This window comes from Strigops habroptila, chromosome 9 (assembly GCF_004027225.2).
Source record: "Strigops habroptila isolate Jane chromosome 9, bStrHab1.2.pri, whole genome shotgun sequence".
NCBI lineage: Eukaryota > Metazoa > Chordata > Aves > Psittaciformes > Psittacidae > Strigops > Strigops habroptila.
Genome location: NC_044285.2, coordinates 25,670,316 through 25,694,814, shown reverse-complemented (window position 1 = coordinate 25,694,814; position 24,499 = coordinate 25,670,316). Strand labels below are relative to the sequence as shown.

At 42.4% G+C, this 24,499-nt stretch overlaps 1 protein-coding gene across 6 annotated transcripts in view; it reads right to left on the bottom strand.

Annotated features, from left to right (window-relative positions):
* Window positions 1–24,499, bottom strand: part of DCX (doublecortin) — a 91,034-nt gene that overhangs the window by 21,508 nt on the left and 45,027 nt on the right. For 4 of the 6 annotated variants that reach the window (XM_030497038.1, XM_030497037.1, XM_030497041.1 and 1 more), the window contains 2 exons: window positions 5,920–6,022; window positions 1,892–2,029 (listed from right to left, as the gene is read on the bottom strand). In XM_030497038.1, the coding sequence (XP_030352898.1) occupies window positions 1,892–2,029; window positions 5,920–6,022 (241 nt within the window). The remainder of the gene's footprint in view (window positions 1–1,891; window positions 2,030–5,919; window positions 6,023–24,499) is intronic. The other 2 variants (XM_030497042.1, XM_030497043.1) reach the window with 1 other exon arrangement.

Genomic DNA, 24,499 nt, shown 5'->3' with positions numbered 1-24,499 from the left:
TGGCAACCATAGCAGAGTGAAAGACAGCAAAGACAAAAGGTACAAATGGTACAAATGGGTAGAGATCACATAGCAAAAATATTTAATATACTTGAAATAAAACTGCTTTTAAATCATTTCACGAATTAAATAGGTGAGAATTCTGGGGGGAAAAAGAGTCAGATCATCTTTTATTAATCAGGCTTCATTCAACATTCCTTACCTTTTTCATGTGATAACTTCAAAATCCAACTAAATGTAAATACTGATTCTTAAGCAATATGTAAACCCACTCACTTTATTACAAATTCAAGGGACAAGAACACAGGATGATACTCTTTTTTTCTCTCTGTCCTGAGGAAACAACAGTCTGTGACTACCTTGCCAGTGCTGAAAGAGTTCAGTCTGGTTTTTAGTTCTCATTAGAGCAGGACAGGCTGCCATTTTTCCTGTACTGAAATCACAAGGAAGTAGAAAGACGCTTGTCTAGATGGATTAAAAGAACCTGATTTGTCCTTCATTACTGGCCTTAACTCCAGGAGCTGGCTATTGTTCAGCATTGCTGGTTGTTTTAATCTCCTTCTGAAAGGCTCTACTAACCATGTTCATTAAACTGCATCCGATGACTCACTGTTTAGTTCCTGCACGTCATTCAGTCAGTTAAAACCGGGAACACAATAGTTGCCATTTCACATTAGACTATAGGTTCATGCAGGAAAATCTAGTTCTGGTGGCAATTAGCACCTGATGCTTATGGAGGAGGTTTAAATGCTGTTTCACACCTCATGCGTGAGCTGACTCCCACATCACTGAATGGGAATGGTTTGGGGTTCTTTTAAATCAACAACGTATTTTGCATCATGCCTTCAATGTACCTACACAACTTTACCACACATTTGGGATTGTAAAAGCTTTTCAGGTCATTACAAGCCTGAGTTTAAGAACAGCCAACACTGGAATCTTGAAGGAAAACTATAAATACAGAATCACCTTACAGAGAAATACCTTTTTTAAATCACAGAGTCTTGGCATGTGCCAACCAATTTCACATTGTCTTTTTAAGTAGCTGAATCAAGAGACTCTAAACAGATTAACTGCTTCCTGGGGAAAATCTTTCTGAGTACTGTCAAGAGAATTTTATATCCAGTAATCCAATATCTACTGATGATCAACTGTTGTGTGGTGTTCACATGCAACATGGAATGTGTTCCATGAAGGTGAAATGCAATTTATGTCATCCACCCTCTCCAACATGACTCCAAAACTCTCCGTAACTCCCAAAACTATCAATTACCAAAAGCGTGATATTCAGCCTGGCCTTTAACTCATAGGCTCTGCAGCTCTCTACATGTGCAACTGCTAAGCCAGAAGCTACTGAAGAGGGAGGAAGGCATTTCAAGCTGCTGCAGCAGGCGAAGATTCCCATTTTCCTTCCCCTCTGAATGAATGTCTCAGTATCACATCAATAAACCCATGACCAGTTCTCTCGTTGCAAGGTCACTGGTCTTCTTTAAATAATGATGAGGAGACATTTCTGACCTGTACAATAATGAGTATTTGCACTGCACGGGAGTTTATCCTAAATCAGTCTGCATCTATAAAGAACATAGGGGAGCACTATGGGCCTTGATTTCCTGCCTGTGAAATGGATACTTCTTTTAAAATGTAGTTAGGGCACAAGGCTGTCACTGGGGGTGAGATGACCTAAAGCCACAACTGCACTTAACCGACCAGAGGATGCCTCTCCAATAGATAATAAGTGCCTCTGTACACTAGCACAAGCTTCTTGCTATTAAGGAGTGCCAAGGCTTCATATGCAAATGCCCAAGGTCGGTGTATCCAACGATGCACAGTGTGTGTTTTTCTCTTGAGCACAGTTAATATATTCAGACACCAGAAAACAATCACTCACCATCTTGGTGGTTACCTGAATCGGCTGGAGACTTGCTCCGGCGCATGGGGGCTGGACTCTTTGCTGAGCTCTTCTGAGGGGTGGGAGATGACTTACTGCCCGTGGCGTTCGCTGGGCTCCCCTTCATCACCCGGCACTCTAAGGGAACAGACAGCAGCTGTGGTTATGTCCCTGCCTACTCTTGCTGCTTATGGACACCATGAAAGATCCATGAGCAGCTTGGTGCTTTGTCTCCAAAGAGCTGTAGAAAGCATTAACAGCAAGGGAAAAGCTGCTCTCTCCATATTGTCTCCAGAGCAGAAAGGAGATTTTTTAGGGGGAGGGCAAGAAGAAAATCAGCTTTGCTCCTCTGAGAAGCTGAGATAGTGTATGTCAAGGTCAGGCTGGCTCCCTAGCAGGGCCCACCAAAGATTTTCTGCCCTTTCCCTTGCCTTGGTTCTCATAATGAGAGCACAATGAAAATGGTCAACACTGACTGAGGGAAGAATCAGGCCAAAAACCAGTTAATTTGCTGTAAACCTTCCATGAAGACCTACTAGTAGGAGTGCTGAGTGCACTTTATGCAGGTGCAGAAAGCCAGCAAACAGCACAAAGGTCTCAAAGCGGCAGATGGGACATCCGCCCCAGGAGGCTTTCACCCAGCCTCAATCAATCTCTTCTCTGGTTTCAACAAGCTGCAACTTTTTAGATGCAGAAAGCAAAGAAGGCAAAATGGTTTTATAAAACACATCCTCTGTCCTGGCCACTCATCCCTTTCAGAAAGGTTTGCATAAACAAGTCTATAGGAGATTTATGTACTTGAAGACATGAGCAGATGAGAACCCCAACTTGTGTTTTCTTAAAAAATAAATACTCCAGGAAGAGTGGAAAATGTAAACATGATCTATAGTGTCCTGCAGAAGGGAACCAAAATGCTAACAACCCTCTGTGTGTCCCAGGACTTCAGGCATGCCAGATCTTCAAAACCAGGGTTTATTTACACTGAGAGCTAACAGCAAAGGGACTTTTCACCCCTTGAGTTATTAACTTAACCCAGTTAAGAAGGAGGCAATAAAAAGGGGATTTCCTTTCTGTCAAACGCCAACTGGTCACACCTCATCTCCTACAGCAGATTGTCCTCACCCAGATGTGAAAAACAGCTCTTTTTTACAGACATGAATTAGATGTTCCACATCCAGACTGGTTTTTATGGAAAAGTTCGGCTCAGCATGCATGGGCTGGACTGAGGATCCCTTGACTGGGTTCCCTAACAGGAATCCACACATAGTGGATAAGTAATTGTCTGACCTAAATGTATGGGTTATTTACTTATATATCACTATATCTATGAAAATGTAATTGCCTTAAATTATTCCCCATTCTCAGGCAGTCAACAGTCAGTCTCCTCTTCTTGCAGACGGTATGTGAGAGAGTTTGCTGTTGGGTCATGCAGTAGAAAAATATGAAGAGAGGATGCCCTGTGCTCCAGGCACACTGCATGGGGATAATTAAACCTACGGTGAGTTTATTCTCTCTCCTGCTAAATGGATTTTGGAAACTGTAAATCAGGGATAGAAGAAGGTGTGTGGATTTTTATCAGAGATACTTGATTTCTCACAAATGATGCTACAGGAAGGCTTGGAGGGCTCCAGTGTTGATATAGCCCCAATTTTTTATACATGAAGAATAGTAATAACTTGGGTGGGGAGCGTGGAAGGTCAACTATCCCTCCTTGATACTAATGAATATAGTGTTGAAGAGACACTGTGAAATAGCCACTAGGGAGAGTGTGCAAATAACTGCTCCTGGTGTGGACCAGCCAAGCCACAACATGGGGAAAAATCAACTTCAGCCACTGCAGAAGGGATATTTTTAAGATACATATATAAATTATATGTATATTACATATAGCTGTCTAACAAAACCAGCACAACATTGATGTTAGAGCATGATTCATTTGGCCAGCCACAGGCAAAAGGTGCTGTGTGAGATACACTAGAGCACAGCCTCCCTGGAGCAGAATGGGTCTCCTGGTGCAATATCTGTCAATCATGTATCACGTGGGTATCTCAGAAACCAAGGGGGCCTCAAACAGTGTCAGACATCCATGTTCAGTCACCTGAATTACTCCCTAAAAAAATAAACCTGAAAAGCAGAAATACTTTATGCTGCAGCTTTTCAAGAGCTTTCAGATTGATTTTCTTCCCAGGGGATTAATTCCTTGAAAAGAAACTCTGCTTTGCATCTTTCAGCATAGAAAGACTGACACTGAGGAATTCCTCCAGCTCAGCCGCTGGCAAGTGTCAGTACACCAAAGGCAATCACTGAGCATTTGCACATCTGAGACAAGGTTCTAAAGGTGGAAACCTGACTGTGCTGAAGTTAGTGTGAGCAGGTCTCTAAACATCACAGGGGGCATGACATTTACACAGGCTGATGCTGAAACCAGCGGGTACGAATGAGACAGAGCAATGTCATCTGGAAGGTGCTCAGCAACGAGGATTAGAGGGCGGAAGCTGTGGTGGGCAGCCAGGAGGAAAGAGATGACATAATCCTCTCTTATGCTATTTCTCATTTTGCTTCCTGATCTCCTGCCAGAGTGAACATAATAAGCAGCAGTCCAAGTGCATGTCATCCTAACAGGCAAGAAAAAGCAGCCCATGACAAGGGAGATTTTAATAACTGACATTCATCTGCAAGACCTCAGGACTCTTGCAGCATCTGACTTGTAACAAGAAAGGATGATGGGTGTGTAACAGGGAAATGCTGCTGGCTAACAGCACCTCATCTGCTTCTTGAGAGGTGCAGGGCACCCCTACTCTCCTCAGAATACCACCAAGAGCTGCAGTTACTTGGTGCCCTCCCAACAGCAAGCTTGGCTTATTTTTGCTAAAGAAATCCAAGCTGGAAAAATCAGTAGTAACCAGGAGTGCAGGCAGAGAGCTGGGCTTCCCATCAAGTTGTTCTGCTAGGGTTGCATCCAAACTGTTTTACAGTGTGGAACTCCCCATGGAGCTGACTCAACTGCTGAGTGTTAGAAAAAAAATGAAGCTCAGGTTACAGATCACTTCCCCAGCCTGACACAGGCTTTATTCTCTGCCTGCAAAGTTTAGGCTGAACCTTGGAAACTTTCTTTGAATCACCCAAAAGCATCACGCGGGTTCATCTGGAGTACACAGGTCAGAAGTACCAGCAACAAATAAAATCAGGAGTCATAAAAATACAGTGGTTGAAGATTAGAGGCTGCTTGACTTCCTGGTACACAGTAAAAGCCCTCTTTGGTCTTCAATGCTGGGCTGGTTTGTAGCATGTAAGAAAGCATGGGGCTCTTGTTCCTTATGCAGGATACCTAGAGCTTTGGAATATGAGCCTGAATGTTTGGAGATCACATTTTCTTCTAGTTTAAATGGTCAAAGTTACACCAATTTACTCTTGCTGCATTAGCAGACAGCCTGACCTGTTGGCATGTATGGTTACCAGCTGGGATAGGTGGCAACAGCCACAAGCAAGCTCTGTATAGTCTGGGAAATTAAAGATTTCGTGGCTTAATTGATCAGAGAGATGCACATTATTACAGACCTGTGCTTGCAGTTGTAGCAGGGGCAAATAATGGTGCTGTCCTCGTCTTTCCCCCAGAAAAGGGAATTATTGCCCTGCTTTTCGAATCAGCAGAAGAAAGCAGTGGAGTGATTTTTCTTTTAACTGTGCTTGTTCCTGTGTTTTATTATTCACCTGTGTATGTAAGGACAAGAGTCTTTCTTCTCTTTAGTTCTCAAGAAAAATGTATCTATCCGACTGCAACTGGATAGACACTACCAGATTTGGCAGTAAATGTCAAATGGTGCAGGAGTCCATCTATTCTGACTTGGGCTACCTCAGTATTTGCCCTCTTATAATATGTGCTAACTGTATTGTATCACAAAAGGATGTGAAATTCCATGTACTAGGTCTTAGAAAACAGAATGGAAGCATGCAGCATTATTCTCTGGTACAAACAACTGAATGGAAATAAAACCACAGACTGGAGAGCAGTGTGTGTTTGATGTTACCGCTTTCATCCAGAGAAAAGTCATCCTGTGCATAGCGGAATTTTTCTGGACCACAGGCGATGAACACATCATCATCCCCAAAGAAATCGTGCAGACAGGTCACCTACAGAGAGAGCAAAGTCATTCATTTTAGTTTTAATTGGCAACTTTCTGATGTGGCTTAGCTTTAATTTAAACGGGAGGGAGCTGCCTCTCCGCTGTGCCCCTGTCCCACGCTGATTCAGTCCTACTTCCCGTGAGCTTGGTGCACACACAACTTCTCTGGGTGAGCCAAGCGTGAAAGTGTAATTAAAAATAAGAAAATCCCAACAGAATCGCCAATTCTGTGAGGGATTGAGGGATGGCACTTCCGATCCATTCAGGAGCTGACAGAAAACATTAGTCACCCTAATGAATGACACTGGCATTCCTGAGTTACTTGGGACACCAATGCCCATAGAATCACAGACTGGTTTGGGTTGGAAGGGACCTTAAAGCTCATCCAGTTCCAACCCCCTGCTACGGGCAGGGACACCTTCCACTAGAGCAGGTTGCTCCAAGCCCCTGTGTCCAACCTGGCCTTGAACACTGCCAGGGATGGGGCAGCCACAGCTTCTCTGGGCACCCTGTTCCATGTTGATGAGTATCTTAGTACCAACATAGCCTAAAAACTGAAAGAACTACTAAAAAGACAAAGAGCTGCTGGGTCCAGCATAGGTGCAGGAATGTGATTCTTCCTGAGCATGCCTCATGATGCTAGGTTTTAAAGGCCAAAGGTTTATCTGACCATTGAGGGAGAGGCCCAAAGCTTCACTGGATGCCCTTCCTACCCAAGCATCATTTAAATCCACAGATTTACTCCAGATGTTGTGTCTCCTTCTCCCTCCTTTTGCCACCCAGAAATGGGATGGTAAAGCACCATTCCTCACTGCAGGGCTGCCCATTTCACAGAAAGCCAGAGAGGGGAGATGTGCACAAGATTGGCACTGACATTTATAATGGAGGTATGAGGCTGATGCCCAGTGTTTTGGCATGTGTGGACACTGGGGTCTTAACAGAGGGTAGATGCTTTGCAAGGGAATGAGGTAACTGTGGGGAAACTTAGAGCTGAATTTCCGTATCTACTGATCTCTCTGAGCTGGACTGTGAAAAATTAATTTCAAGCTCTAATGAATCAACTATAAAGCAGGCTTTTGGATATCTTAATAAAGCTCAGTATTTCACACTGGATAATATAATGTATAATTAAAGCACTGCCTGAGAGTGCCAGCTCTGGTTAGGATGCCAAACATTAGCAAAAAGCTTGCTTTTCACATCAGCATGACTTTCAAAACTGAGCGAGCTGAAATCTGCTATAGCTTTGATCAAAGGTAGAATTATCTTTGCAAACTTCAGTGAATTCCGGATTCTGTTTGCCTAAAATTAGGTTGAAAATCATTAACATGTTACCTATAGAGAATTCTCCCACGGAAAAGATGACATTTCAAACCAGCACTTGGTATTACAGCCCTCCCCCCTGAGGATGCTGGCACCGATTCATTTGCAAATGATTGGGCTTGGCAAAATACACTGGTTCCCATCTGAATGCTAAGTACTATACTTATGCCATGGCACAAACTCATGTGCTGCTTAGCTCACCCTTCACTGCAGAAACCACTGCACAGTTAAACACTGTGTGAAGCTAGGTCACCACATAAGGGTTCAAACATTTCCCAGCCTTTTAGATGAAATCAGACAGAACCTACAGGTGCCTTTATTGTCTGCAGGTCGTAAGTCAAAGTGTATATTTTGTCTTTGAACTCCCCACAACCACCACAAGCAAAAAGAAAGCCCAGGCCACCAGGAAAGCCTTCAGATCGAGGGTCCAAATGCGATGGAAAACTACCAGCATGCACAAGGCTAGAAACCTCATTACATGTTAAGCAGAGATACTTGGAATTCACTTTGCTGCATTCTTGTCCCTTCAGATAGTAGGTTATTATGTGTATTTTATAATTGTGAAGAGCTGGCTGGATGAGCACTGGGGCTGGTAAAGAAATGAGATTATCTCCTTGCTGAGCTCCTGATATTCAGGAAACAATAACTGCTGTATTTGCTTTATTTGTTCCCTTTTGTTTCCTGCTGTAACTTGCACTATTAAGACCTCACCACAACACGGCAGAAAAGACAGCCAAAACCCAACCCCACTCTCATTATATAGTGGAAAACATTGCAAAATTCAGACAAGGGGCACGTTACACAGTTTTAGCTGTACTGCTCATGTTCACCACGTGTGTGGTATTTTCTATTTACCCTTTGTTTATTAAACTTCAGTCCCGGATCATTACTGCATGTCCCTGAAACATGCCCTGTATGTATTGCTGTCTACATGAACTTGCTGGAATAAACTTCCTTTGTGAAAACATGTGACTTTTAAGTGCTGGATCTTGCAGCACCAGAGCCAGCTTGCCTAAGCAGTGTATAGACAAAGAAAAACATGAGGAGAAAGCCCTGGAGATGCTCATGGATGTGGATGAGGGATGTGAAGCTAAAGAGGATACAAGCTGGGAAGCAGGATTGTGGGCTGCTCTGCTGGGATAGGGAGTCTTGGGTGACAGGGTTTAGCATGTGGTGTCCCTGCCTGTGGCAGGGGGCTTGGAACCAAATGATCTTAAGTCCTTTGCAACCCTAACTATTCTATGATTCTATGTGCATGCCATTGTTTAAAGGAGAATAAGATTTAATTTGAAATTTGGGATTAAAAAGACAACATGGATTTAAAAAGGACCATACTGCATGAAATGTTTCCTCTCCATTTCCTGCAGCTTAAGCAATTCCAATGAAGGAAGTTAAATCTTCACACTCTGGTCGATGAGGCACAAATATACTTCTTACAAAGCAATTCTTTCTGATAGATTTGATACTAACATTTTTCTTTATGTCAAGGTTTGATTTTTTTCCAAACTTTATGATATATTATGAAGGAAATAGAAGTTGGTGGAGATTAACAGAGATTTTATGGAGTGCAAAACTGTTTGCAATTCCTTAGGTTTTCATTAAGCGTGGTTTCTTCTCTTGTTAAATGAAATCCTTCTCTGCTTATATGAGAAAAACCTTCCCTGAGAGGACAATATAGCTGGGATTTCCAAGAGGGGATTTCTGCAGTGACAGTCCATTAGTGTCTGCTGCAGCAATTTTAATTGCAGAAAGGAAAGATGGGGCCTTCTGAGAGATGCTTCTTGTTCAGATTAATACAGCAGTTGTAGAACTAAGCATTTTTCAGGGTTTTGACAAAATGGAGCTTGCCTCAAGCATCTCTCTGGATGTGAGCTCACAGTCTGCTGAAATATCTGTTATGCTACAGGTATTGGGAGTTCACCTGGAAAAGGAGCAGTAAACATGCAGGATATATACCTGCCCAGCTGTGAATAACTGGCTATTTGTACCATCCTCCAGGAGGCAGCAGCAGCATTTAAAAAGTGTAATTCATTAATAAACAAAATAACAAAAAGGAATCAGAATTCAAAAGCCTGAAGACTTAAGTCTTAGCCAGAATCACCTATCCGTGCAGAGCCTCCTGTGCTTTAAATGGGTGTTACGATTGACCAGCTCCTTTTGTTCCCTTACCATCTGCAGAATGATGGAGCTCGCTGTGTCTGCATGACTGACAGCTTCCCCTCACTGTCACTCTCTGCAAGTGTGAACATTGTCACAGCAGTAACATAGGCTCCAGCCACATTTTGGTTGTTTCACTGCTGGACCGAGCTCTGTAGCTCCTGTGGCTGCCACTTTAGCAGGAGGCTCCAGCAGCCTGGATTGGCCATCACTGTTTGGCAAGAAGATGACAGAGCATGTCCCTGAAGAGGAATACATCACCACGAGGGCTAACTGAACTGTCCTTTCACCTTTCAGAGAAGTGTCTTTATCAGAGGTTCCTATTTGTAGCTGATGGAGCCAGGTGAGTCTGAATGATAAATGATCAGATGCTTTATTCAGAACAGTGATTTATGTACACCGTCCTGCTTCCAGACTTTACATTATGACATGGAATGAGGAAAGACCTCTGCCTAAACAGCCAGCAGAGGTCTGGCAAAGGAAATTTGGAATAACATCACCACAAACATCTTTCATCTTGGGGACATGACCTTTAACCAACTGCTTGACTCTGTGGAAGCCTTCGGATCAGCGAGGGCCAGTGCAGGGCTTCTCCCTCTGCTCCTCTCTCTCATAGTCATAATGATTTTGCTAAGTGTTCTCTCTGTAATATCCCTTCTCTTTAAGAATTTAGATAACAGAACAGAAAGCGATACCAGTACATAGCTATCTTCCAACTACTCCCTAAGTTTCTGCAGATCTAATGGTTATGCTCAAAGAAAAGAGATGTCCATTTGCCTTCTTTAAACCATCATACTTCTTGAGCTTGTAGGCTTCCAGAGTTTAGAACAGGGGAAAAACTACCTTCAGAGACAACTTCTTTAAGCTGAAAAGACTGCAGAGACAATTTGCACACCATACACACATAAAGCCTATCCAGAGCAGAACTGAATTAAGACACACTCATTTTCTAAGTTGCTTTGATAAATGCTGTAGAATTGAAGACATCCGACCATCTGTTAGCTAAAGACAATTAACGTATTTTAGATGCCTGCTCATGTCCTTTCTATTCCAGCACTAGATGCTAGATGGAGTTAAGGAAGTCAGACTAGCAGCTAGACAGGCACTGAGAGTTAACCAAGCTGAGAATGGAACTAAAATCTGTTTAAACTCTGCTTTAACTCAAACCAGAAATCTGATGGACTTATTTATATTCCAGCACTTGTACCCCAAGTCAAATTGGCAGCGGTATGTTCATTTCAGCTATTCTGAGAAACCAAAGTCTTAAATCACAAAGGCAACTGTGCTTTACAATCCATCAGTTGGGTGTTTGCAATCAATAAAGCACAGTACAGAAACCAAACACAGCCTTGTCCACAGGAAGATTCAGCAAGGTCATGCACCAGAGTGAGTATCAGGAATAATGGAACATACAGAGTAGACTTTAAATGAACTGCTTTCTGACAAACTCTTCACCACATGGCCAGAAAGAAAAAGATTTCAGAAGACTTAAGGGGTTAAAGGGATAGGATGGAAAATAAAGATGTTGCTATTGGAATGCACAGCACTTAATAAATTTTTTTCTTAACAGTCTGATACTGCAAGCCCAAAGCAGACACTGAATTGATTTACATTTTATTAGATTCTGGTTTCCTGCATTTAAAAAGAAGAGATGTTTGGATTCTATTATTTCTTTCAAGTATGCACACACCCACTCAATATATTCCACACTTGCATTCACAGAAAGAGAATTATTTATCCACTTTTTGGAAAAGACACTGCTTAAAATGGATCAGCAATAGAAGGATGAGCAGAAAAAGCAGAGATGTTGACATTCCGAAACAGATCAGGAGCACTCCTGCACGCCCAGCCCATGCCATAGAAGTACGTGCAATTACACTTTGGGGACCCCTTTTCTGAGCTGCCCAGCAGTGAAGAGGGGGAACTCTGTCATCTGCTCTTCCATCTGTGCTCCCCTACGCCACCAAACATCCACATGGAAACCTGGGAAGACCATGGTTGTGCTGTCCCCTCATTACTGTGTTTGCAGTGATCCATCATGAAGAGTAGGAAAAATCACCTCTATCATCTAGGTTCCAGGGCCCATAATTTGACCTCTCAATAGAAACGTGAGATTTCCATTCTTTAAAACATTATTCAGGGATCTCAACCTTTTCTTGTATTCCTGGAGAGCCACAGCTTACATTTATGTCACACAGTTTGATTGAAACAATCAATTCCACTCTTCTGTACAGATTTCTCATCTTCAGAAGAGAAAATTATGAGCAAGTCAGCAGGATCAAGAGCTTTCTTTGATGCAAGAGGGAATTTTCACACCTTTTTATTGCTGAGAAATACAGATCCTCTCAATTAGGCTGTAGAACTACAGAAGGTTGATTCCAAGTGTTTTATGTCCACTTGGACTATTTTGTTATAATGTGATTAAACCAGAGTAGGGACACCAGCTTCTGACCAATATGCATTATTTCTATAATAAGCATTTCTGTTGCTTATTTAAGTGAAATAAGAAGTATTCATGCATGTTTGTGCACAGCAGCTCATAAGACTTCATGCATGAAGAAACTCTGCTGTCAAAAGGGCTGTGGCACAAGGAGCCTGTTTATTTAAGTATTGGAAATGGCTAAGTCTGAAACAGAACAGAATAAAAAGGAAGGGAGGGGAGGGAGGTCAATAGCCAAGAAACCCAGTAGGAATGTTAAAGCTGAATTTAATATATCTGGTGAATTAGTAGTGCTTCCAAACTGTGTGAAATCCAATTAGCCTCTGGAAGAAAGGTTAGTTTGTCATCCCCATTCCCTATACATATGGAGGGGACTATGAAACAGATACCCAGGCTGCTGATTCTTTTTTCCTAGAAGAAAGGCTGTTCTTGCATTCATGAGGGTATAAGGCTGAGGAAAAACATGCCGTGCAGTTTGGGGACATAAGAAGCACAGCCATCAGTACCAGTATATAAAACACTACCCCTTCTCCAGTCAGAAAACTGTAAAACCAGAAATTCTAGGTGACAGAGTAAGACTATGAAAGGAAAGATTTCCAGCACAAATTGCCCTAAACAGGTAGCACTAAAGAATTAGAGAACTGTCAAACCATTCTTCCTAATCATCCCCCCATATCACTCTTGAGAGGAAAGAGTAGTTCTGAACTATAAAAGTGCATCAGAAACTTTGGAAGCAGTGTGACTATACAGCCAAGGTCAAGCAACACTGCTGGAAATGGGAGGCTTGAAAGTAGGAGCACAGGGAGCCTATCAACCTATGTAAGGTCAGGCTGAAGAGCCAATGGGCTGGAATTTCCAGTTAATGGGATTTCCATCAACAAGCTCCTAAAACCTATAGCTGTTGCTGATCCTGTTGTGCATAGCTTCATGAAAGGGAAAGGCTCTTGTTCAGCTTTGTGTGGTTTTCTTTAACTGTACAATGGTACTGATGGTGATGGAGAGGCACTGGTAAATAGAGCTTCATCCTGGTTAAAACACAAACGAAACACCCCACACCAGGACTGAATGGTTTGGTGTGTGCTTGCAAGCAACCTCCTCCATCTTCAGGGAGCACAGAAAGAATATTACCATTAGCTGACCAGCAGAAGGGTGAAAAGTTACACCAAGCATTTACCGCTTGTAAGCAAGCACAGCCGCATCCTGACATCATTTCACCACCTACTTTCCCCCGAGGAGTTCTCCCCTCTGCACCCCACTTCGTAGCACCTACCTGGTGCGTGAGAAGGTCAGAATCAGCATCCCCACAGCCACCCCTCTGCCTACTGACTTTTGTTTGGGGAAGATGGTGGGGAAGGGAGGAAGTAAATGTAGCTGTGAGAACTGCTCCCATCCCCACAGGCAGTGTGTGCTGTCTGCTTAAAAGACTAAGACAACATCTCTGCTTTCCTTACGTGCTAGAAGGCTGTCCTGGGAGAGTCTTTGCCTCCTCAATGTCTTATAAGTGTTCCTGGCTCCTGCTCCTTCTTTTCTCTTATCAGTCAGCATTATGCAAAAATACTCCCTCTAGTTAATTATTTCATGGGTAGATGAACCAAGAACTTAATCCTCAGCCCAATCATTTCAAAGGACAGTATACTGGCCACCTACCAAAGAGAGAGCCCTTGGTACTTTGACCCACCTGGGTACAGTTACAGCCTGGTGCAGCAGTGGCCAAAGATGAACCCTCACTGGGGGACAAAACTGATTTATTCTTGCATTTCCATTTTCCAGGGATAAGTCCATTGTCTTCTAACCCACCCATTCTGCCTGACTACTGCCCAGCATGCAGCCATGGAAGCAGAGGGCAGCAACATGCTTTTAGGAAGAATTAAGTTCTGGCAAAATGACAGTTGCACGAAAGAGCAGGATTTGTTCCTACAGCCTCCTTGTGATGTGGTGTAAAGAGACATAACAGAGGAAATTCTGTCTTTGATAATCACTCAGAGTGACAAAGGAAATTATGTTAAGTATGAACAGATTTGGTTTCCATTGAACAAGTGGATGTGTTTTACTCACTGAGGCAGCCTCTCTTGAAGATATGTAGTTACCCAACATTGTCCTGGGTGCTGCTGACATCAGTAACTTCCTTCCAAAATAATAAGTCCTAGGGAAAACTCAGAGTCAGACTTGCCATTATTATTAGAGCATCAGGAGAGCTCGAGGGCACTTCACTTGAAGTCAGGCATCACCACTGACTGAAGGCAGCATGTTTCAGGCTGGCTGTGCCTGCCCTGCACAGCAGCACACTAACACACTTCACTAGAGATAGCCTTGTCTTCCTTGGTGTCTGTGGCAGACAGCATATGTTAATGAGGATTATAGCAATGTATTGTCACAGTTTTTCCCGGGGAGGATGCACTCAGTTGTAATTAAAACCTTTTTCTGACCAGACAAGACTATTCTATCAATGCAGCTTATGCACATATTTGTGTCTCAGCCTGCACTTGTTTTATGCAGGGTCTAGGTCTCCAACTACACAGCCTTTCAAACATCTCTGCTATTTTTGTCATATCTAAAGATACTTCTTGTAACAATTAATCCTTGGATGTGTCACTGAGCTCATATTTTGTACAGGCCCCCTCTGTTCTGTTCAATATCTGCAAAATCCATAGCACTTTCTCATCAAAGGGGATGTCAAAAAGCTAACATTTATACTTCATGCTATCAACTTTAATGGAAAACAGACACCAGTATGAAGTATTCAGCCTTCAAAGCCATCCTTCCTAATACACGCCTCCAAACCTGATGATGAACAAACTGTCTTGTCCTCCAATGGTGTAACTTCATTTGCAGCCTATGGATCCAAGTCAGCCTAATTCTTGAAGAAGATGAGAAGATGCAACTGGTTCTGTTCCTAATTAACACTGGCCTTGCATGTCACCCCACTCATAGCATCAAAGCTGTTGCTCAATTGCTAAAGTATTCTCTAAAGGCGTTTTGACTAGTTAAATTTTGCAAGGCTCTTTATTACACTGTTAATTGTGGAGATTAATGGGAATTAAAAATGGTGTCCTTTAAAAATTAAACTGTAACAGATGCTACATCCAATCGAAAGGAACGTAACAATCGCCATCAAGCTGTTCTTTCAGGGAGTTAACATTTCTGCCTTAATTATAAGTCTTTGTGTTTGAGGAGATATCCTGAATTTACAGCAAATGCAAATGCCCTCCCCATCGGAACCATTTTGTTTTCACTCTAATTTCTGTTAATCTTTGAATAAAGCTATTAACTTTTTCCTCATTAACAGGTCTTTTGAATGCAGCTGACAGCTAACAAAGTAATGGAAAATTCAGCATTCTGTCCTGAGCTAAACCATGTTAGGGTGGAAATTACCAATGTTAAGCAGGCTGTGAGATAAAAATACTTTGTCCAGAGCATGCAGCGAGGCTGCTGAAATGAATGTCCCAATGCCTCCCACACGAAAATGCCTTTTTTCCCCCCCTTTTTTCCTTTCTTTCTCTTTTCATTTGAAATACATCTCATCCCTTCCATGTCCACAGGATCAATGACAAGTTCGAGCTCAGTATGCAGTAATGTTAATGGAATAATTGATGCAGGAGTACTGAAACAGAGTATGTGTAAAATGGCAGGCTGCATAATTGTCTGGAGTGAGTTCAAGCATTTCTGCAGTGAAAAACGGTCCTGTTTTATAATCCCATCACGTCTCCTTGCTGCTGAGTAGCAAGCAAATTTCATTTGGAGATGATCCCAAGATGCAGTTGATTTACTGGGGGGGATTCCGAAAGGCAGAAGGTTAAAGCCTTCTTGCCCCAACTAAATAGCACCTGGGAGAGGTATTAAAGGGTCCACACTAGTTTTGGAAGTATCATTCTGATTACATCATTGTAATAAATGTCTAGCACAGCAGGGTGAAGCTTTGCCATTAGCAGTGGCAGAAGAGTACCTGATTTACAAATCAAAATAAAATCCTTTTTCATATTTCACCTTTCTTTTTGAAATAGAAAGTATTGTGTGAGAGAAGAAGGGGGAATGAAAAGGAGGTTTAAAAATTATGATGCAATTCATTTCTGCTTCTGTGAAACATGCAAGAACCATTATACTTGGATGGCTTTTCTCATAAAGTGAGTTGTAGACTACTGAAGCAATTAGAAACTAATTGCTATGAGATTCCCCCAAGAGATGTATGATAAGAGAGACAGCCAGTGACTTACAAGCAGAACTGTATCTGTTTCTTTCCCAATGTCTACGAAAAAGCAAATCCCACTTGTATGGGTGCAGAGGTGACTATCCAAGCTCACAGATCAGTCAGCTGCAGAGGGTTGTACACATTTACATTCCCCTTCTGCGCTGTCTCTGGGATAAGCGGATATTGCTTTTCTTATTTGAATCACAGAAATAGCACATTTGGATTTTTTCCTCCTTTCTCCACTGCTGCATGAATTTATCAGCTTTTCACCCATTCTTCACTCTCCACCTCTTCCCCAGCCCTCACCCCTCTGGACTATGTCATTTCCATGATACATGGATCCTTTCTGCTGGTGTGAAGAGCACGAGCCTGGCATCTGCCCATGCAGGGCTTGTCTCTGTGCCGCTGGCACTAACAGGAATGGGTCTGAGCTGTTCATTCCCAAACGCATGCTGGTGTGAGGCAATAATGAGCACAGATAGCACCTTGCAGTGGTCATCATCTTTGCAGGGGTAGATATTATAGTTTCTTTCCTCCCTCAACCATTCCTGTGATCCTCACCTCTGCAGAAAGGAAATTATTTCTTGTTCCTTGTAGATTTTGAGTCAGCTTCTGATCTCACTTACACACCCAACAACCCCGGGTCAAAGCACCAATTCCGAGTCCTCATTGTGACTGTGGAGATCAGTAACTTTGCAACTACAGTTAAAACAAAAGGATGTTAAAGAACCCTTTGTTAGGTTCACCAAAGCTGATACCTTAATATCAGTTAAAAGATGTGGCTGTTCTCTTTGATTTGTTGTGGGTTGGTTTGGGTTTTTAAATTTTGGTGTGGATGCCAAGAACGAACCAGGGTGGCTGTTCCTGGTGGGAATGCTGCTCAGGCACAAACTCCTGTGCAGGCACTGCAAAAAGACTGAACATACAGTTATGAAAAGCAAACAGAAGGGCCAAACCTGTCCTGGCACACGAGCCTCTTGGTACAAACCTACTGAAGTCAAAAGAATGACACAGAGCATCAATCTGACTTCCCTCCCTGATTAGACCGACAGCACTTCCAAAACTCTGTGTTTTTATTTTTTCCCCTCAAATGTTTTATAGCTTCCCTTTGCTCCCTTCCCCTTTCATCTCCGATTAGTTTTGTCAGGTAATCCAGCACTAGCAGCCTCTCCTGTGGAGATTTTCTCTATACCCACGGTGATATGCTTTCAATTTGCTCCAGCACTCTAATAAACATCTAGTGCAGACAGTGCGGGCTGAGGATTTTAGGAAACACTGAATGTCTGCCATTCCAGTGGGGTTCCATAAGAACTACAGAAACACAGCACTGCTGAAGCACGGGATAGCAGGAATACGTGGAGAAAGGTAATTGTAACAAGACCAGTGCTATATTTTCATTAGTGGCTCTGAAGAAATACTGTTCAATCCAGAATATATATTTCCATAGGGAATGTGGTGCTGGAGTTCACTAAAATGTCACTGTACTAAACCAAGTGCCCTTTTTCTTTCCCTGATTTTTTCCTCTGGACCAAGAGGCAGTAAAACATCTGTGACCAAATAAGGCAACACATGAACATCCTTTAGAAGAAATTAAGAAATCATATCCTGACAACTAGCATGCTGGTGCAGGGAATTCTTGGAACATCAGATTAACCATGCTACATGCACACCAGAGTGATTTAACAAGCGTTTTGCTTTTGCTGCGCTGTCTTGAACTCAAACACACCAAAGTAATGTTAAAAACTGGATACTCTTTCCTTTATAGTCCAGGACAAATATTTTGCTTCTTTCCTCAAGAGAACACATAATCCACACCATTGTATTGCTTTGGTTCCAAGGCAGTTTTCTTGGATAAAAGGAAAAACTATGGCTGCCTAGAGGAAAATCAGTTGTAGATAATGAGTGGTGCATTTTGCTCTGCAACTGCTTTTGACTTCTTTGTAATACCTAGGAAAACATTAAATGCTGTTACCCAAGCTGAGTTACATGTAAGAAGTTTCACTGAGAAGCATGCTGTCCATTTCCCCTAGTCACCTGGTCTGGTTAGAACTCCAGCCACTTTTCCTCTGGTATGTTGTATTAAGTCACAGTTTTTATTCAGCTGAGTTCTGACTGTGACATTGACTCATAAGATAATGTGGATTTTTATGTTATTCTGGCTACTAGATGTGAGATTTAGGCTAGTGTTTGTTGTTTGCTTTTTCCTCTTCAGGATGTAAGTGGAAATCTGGGAAGTCCTGTCTTACAGCCTGAGCCTTTGTTTGCATAATCCTCTTTGAGGTGTCCAGCTCACCTATATTGAATTGAAAATTAAAGCATCAATATTGTCAGCCTTTCCACTGTGCTCTGGTGGTGCACTCTGGCTGCTCCTTAAACAGACATGTCTGAAGAGACCCTAGGGGTGCTTATCCAGTCCTTTGCATCTCCTCTAATACTGATGAGGGATACCTCATCCACTGTAACATCAGAATTTGTGCTTTGACCTTACCCTGGTTAATACTACACCCAATGAGACACATGGGCAGGTTTCAGCCCTAAACATGCTACCAATGCTTGCTAGCTGCTCTAAATTCTTCACCACATACAGTTATTAAACAATGTGACTTATGTACTTCTAAATGACTAAGACAATGAGATACAAAAAGCAGTAGTATTGCATACTGTGGTGTCTGAGGAATAGTAGTAAGCCATGTGAAAGATGATGCCATTCAATTTAGCACATGCTGATGATAACCTGACCCTTTTTTAGCAGGTGGCATCATACCAGTGCACAAGAAAAGGCATCCTATTTAAATCACACATGTATTCATTTTATTGTCATTTCCCACTCATGGTTATAGCCACTAATAAGATGACTGTTGCTCCCTCCTTGTGTATACAGACCAGCTTGCCATTTGGGGGTTAATGAATGATAGCAAGTAGAAGCATGAAAATAAAATTAGCAATGCCCAGAGCAACCCACTTTATCAACCTCACCAGTTTATAGGATTAGCAATGGATTCTGTGCAAATCTCCGCTATGGGTATTAGGAGCAAGATTTATGCCAATTAGCAGTAACAGTGCAGATTATTTGGGAAGAGCACTGACACCAGTTAAAAGTTCCTTCTACTTTTAAACCATGTTGTAGGACATCCATTTCAAGCATTCACGTCCGCTTATATGACTATTTTCACTCCTCTCCCAAGTGCTATTTAATTTCTTACATGCATTCATGACATTGTTTCCTGAGGCAATGAAGACAACTAAATCACTCCTTTTGTAAGCTAAATCTTGCAGTAGCTACTCTCAACCTTTTTGGATTCAGGGCAGGTTGCTCTCAGCAGAGTCCAACATGTATTACATTCTTCACTCATCTGTAGATGTGATTCTGATCACACAGAGCAATAGGGAAAATTCCCTATTGACTTCAACACGCGTCGGATCAGACCCTAAATCCCCACAGCAATCAAGAGACCTGAAGAGAAGAATTACAGTAATCTATTGGTAGATGCCACTGACCAGCGGAAGACTTCAGCCTGTCTCCACCAGAGGAACATTGCTGATACATATAGCTCCAAGCTTCTGCAACATGCAGTTCTCTTGTGGGCTTCAGGACAGCAACGCCCATATAGAAGTTTCATTGATAATCTGATTAGAAGATGACAACTTCATGGAAGAGAGACTTTTCCCATAGACTCTCATGCCTACAAGACAGGGATAAGGCTGAAGCCAGTGCCATTGTATACTAAAACACCCCTTAGAAAATGAAGTGTGACCCATTTTGGGGAGGGAGGACCATTTTCTCTACAACCAAGTTCTAAGAAATAAATGAACTTCTAAGACATCATCCTCTCATCTCTGCACACAGGGGATGTGTGAGCTGGCACCACTGCAGCACCTGCAGGGGCAAAGGGTGGTGAGTTTGGTCCAATTCCACACATGCATGTGTTACACTAATAGCCACCCTCTGCTTTTCCCTAGAACAGCTGATAATCTCTTAGCCAGTTTATCCTGAAGAAAAGCTGGTTAATATAACTAGGTATTTACAACTGTGACAATTACATTGATGCAATTTGTGCGCGGACATAATTATCTTCCTAATGAAGATTAACTTAAATTAAATGCTTTTAATTACAATTTACACAGCCTTTGGCTATTGTGCATACAGTATTCTGACATTCATGCCTCACCAGAAATGAGGTTTATACTTTGCTGTGTCAAAGCTGACTGTAATTATTTGCTGGATATTTAATATCAGATGTTGCTGACATTGCAAAAGGTTTCAGTGCTGTAAACCACAGCGTGGAAGGATTAGAGATGGAACCTTTCCCAGTCATTTTCAAGAGCCATTTGCTCAAACTCCTCTGATAACACTCCATCTGCCTTCATGACTGCAAGTACTTCTACCTGTCTGCCCCAGCTTTCTCCAAAAGCAGAGAGAATGTTGCTTTTCATTTCATGTGGAGGTCTGCATATCTGTACAATTTGCCGAAGTTCCTTCTCAGTGTTAAATCTCAGTGTTAAATCAGGAGAGCAACAAGTATGGGAACTCAGCTTACATATTCAATCCAAATTTGAAACATTAATTTCAAAGGATCCTTAGAGGCAGCATCTTCATTATTCAGAGAATCTTGGCATGTAAACTCCACCTACCAGCATTCAAAAGGAATGAGTGATCAAAGCCAGATTACAAATTCATTAGTGATTAATCTGTCTGGAAACCTTCCCTGATGCTTTGCAGGAATATGATAGTAATATGATTAATAGTTACAATAGGACTATGGCCAAAACCATAAACACTTACTAAGAAACATGACCTTGGAGAAACAAGAGCCATTGAGTTTCATTCCCAAAAAGATCTTATTTGGTGGAGATGCATTCAGAGCTCTGTCCCCTCTGAATCACTACGGCCACTGTGCTGGAGACCTCTGCATGCCTTAACATTACTTTGAAGAGTGGGTAATAAGAGACCTTAGCATTGGGGTTGCATTGCACTCCCAGAACTGCAGTGTCTTGCACGAGCCTAAGTTATTGCTTCCTTTATGCCCTGTGCAACTCTAATGCCTTTAGTAAAACTGAAGACGACATAAGTGAGGGTAGTACTGGGCCCAGGGCTTCTCCTTTTGGGGTCTACCTTGTTCTTTCTGAAGAGTTCTATAAATGTGTCGGAATGGGAACGAGTTACAGGAAATATTTCATCTCTCCTCCCTTCCTTCTGTAAGAGACTGTCATAGAAAAGACTATCCCTGTGTGCACGCATGCAACATGCTTCACTTCCAGGCTGGCCATGCCTTTGCTTGAAGCTTTCCTCAGCACTTTGTCCTTCCCTAGGAGGCTGTGACAGCTCCCTGCCCGCCCTCCTTTGAAGGCGAGATCAGAAGGTGCTAAATTCCCCTTTAAAGCATAGTCTCAACTTAGAGGAGTGTTTTGTGCAATAAGACATAGCATGGAAACTCTCCAACATCTCCACTGGAGCTAAAATGTAGTAGGGCTTCTCCATAAGCCAAAGTTATATCCTGCCAGATTTGTTTCATAGAATAGTCATAGAATTGTTTAGGTTGGAAAAGACCTTTAAGATCGAGTCCAACCATTAACCCAGCACTGCCAAGACCACCACTCAGTCAAAAGTCATGCTTATCCCACTTAGTATTCATTCCAATACACATTTCATCATGTTAATGCATATTTTATTGCACTTTTTGTACCGATTCCTCTAGCATTTTGTTTTTGCAATGGTGCATAATAACCCATGATTGCATATAGCCCTGCGTGCATGTTCTGACTGTTGTGTGTTTCCCTGCTGTCCCTAGGAGGAACTGATCTTTCCAGACTCCTATTCTTGCTCTAAACTTCCAGTTTAGTTCTCTCTTCTTGGGTTTCTCAGCCCATGTGTTGTCAACCAAAGTGACTCCATATATGTCTTCCCTGCTCCACTCAAGCCATGCCTACAAACTTAACACCATTCAGCTTTCCTAGCTAGAACATCTTTGGCCACTCTACCCATATAAACCTGATCTTGCAGCTTTTACTTTCACCCACAGTCCTCCTGGTTGGAATAAGTTTTATTCATAGAAATGCAGATTATTTGGTAAAATATTAAGAAAAATGCATATTTGCACTAAAGGTAAACCAAAGCATCAACCTTTTTCTGGGCGTCTGTTTCTGACATAAGAGAGTGGCTCAGGGGCTACCCATTGCTCACAGTGCAATGCTCTGAAAAATGAGGCAATGGAAAGCAGGAACATTTGTGAAGTACATTACATCCAACATGTTACCTGACCCGCCAAAAAAGTCTCCCAGGTCTTGAGAGCTCTTCAAGAAGAATATATAGCACAGTCTGATGATTCAGCTGTCTCACTCCACAGGCCAAGCTAATCCTAGAAAGAGCTATCTGAAAATACATAAGAGTGCAGGTCTGCAGAGCTGTACATGTGTATGTATGCTTGTACACTTACATACCTGTACACAAAGATAATTTCACATCTTGAAAGAACATAAAATATCACATTTTACAATATCACAGAGGAAATGATGAAATGGTTTCACCATCAGATCTTGAAGGACAAGATGTTAAAGCAGCTATTTAAGTTGCTACACTCTCAAATTAGTTCCTATAAGGAAGTGCTTCACTGTCTACAGAAGTAACTAGTGGCTTTAATGACTCATGTTAGGATTTAAGGCATTTGGAAAAAACCTCCATGAATGTATCAGAATAATTAAAACCAGCATACTTGCAGAATTATGGGGTTTTAATCAAATTCCATTTATCTTTTTGCACTCATATTTAACACGCAAATTTTAGCCTGTTTCCCTAAGAGAAATCTATTATACAAATTTCATATGTATTTATTTTTAGCAGTACAAAATGCATCCTTTTCCCAACACACTTCAGGGCAGATTTACACAAACTCAGTTAGAATCCACACACATCTGCACACATACATACACACACACACACATATATATATATGTGCTTCTGTGTAAGGGGAAAAGCTACCATCTTTGTGGTCACCCAACCATGCCCAGGAAACCCAAGAGAGAACAGCACTATTGACATTACTTCAGTGCTGAGTGATCCAGGCAGGACTGGGCCACTGGGGAAGGAAGCTTCCAAATGTGAGGGCCTCAATGTCAAGCCATCACTGAGGTATTAGATCTGGGAAGCATTCAGGGCACCTGGCTGATCCTAGTTGGTGCCTCAGCACTCCAGGTAAAAGAAGCTCTCTTAGGAACTCATGGAGTTTTGCAAATCCAAGTCAATACCCCAAATTTACACTCCAAGTGTAGCAGGGAGTAGAAAGAAAAACAGAAGGAGGAGGGAGAATAAAGAAAAGGTGTAAGGTGTACTAACAAGCAATGGCCTTGCGCTTTTCTTTTTCCCTCTTTATGTTCCCTAACCAGAACACGAGACAATAAAGACCAAATTCCCAGGTTCCAAAGGGATGGATTAACGTACTGAGACCCAGCTCACCAGAAGCAGATGGCCACAGAAGTCCCTTGGGACTGCAGATCACAGGCGCTGAACCTCCTGGGCAAAGCAAGGAACAAAGCGCATGCCAAAGACAGGTTGCGATCCCTTCCATGATCCTACTACAGGCCAGAATCCCGTCTGGATGGGCTTCAGCCAACTTGCTCTTTGGCAGGTGAGCAGGCGGTGCCTCGGAGAGCAGACATCCAACCGTTCCTGCTGCCAGCAGACTTGACCAGGAGGGTCAGGATATTCCCTGTGCATCCAGGTGCTCTCAGTAACAGGAAAAGCCATTTATCTAATCAGCAAAAAAGCTAGAGATGCATTCTCTATAATAAGTAAAGCTTCGATGTTTGCAAAGGATGCTGAGAAAGCACTGCTCATTCCATTTGAGCTAATTCCCTTCTCCTTTCTCCTGCTCTTTCAAGTTGTTGTGTTCCCTGTGATGGCCTAATGATGTAGGAAAGAGGCTCTCCTACCTAGCTATGGTTGGGGCAAGTAACGACCCAAAGCCTTAGGTCATCAGCCTGTTTGCTGCCCTCTTCTTTCATCTTGTATTACTTTCCATGCGCACGGCTCCCACAAGGAATTCTTTGTTCATTTCGGGGCTGTGAAAAAAATCAAGTCATTTCAGCTGTTCACACCTACAGACCCGTTTCCACCTCGCAGTTCTCCAGGGATAAGTGAAGATTAATTACGCTCTCCCCGAAGTCCTTCCTTTGATAAATGGAGTTTGCCTACATGCTTTGTCCAGGAAGGGCAATTTTGCACAGGTATGGAGTGCCCACAGTGTACCAGTTAAGCACAATGCTGTTGGGAGTTTAGTTTAATTGACAAGGAAAAATAGAAATAAACCTTTGAAGTACTGTGGGGAACAAGGCTGCATCAGTGGGGGAAGTGAGGAAGGTGTGGGAAAGGATCACTCAGCCAGGGA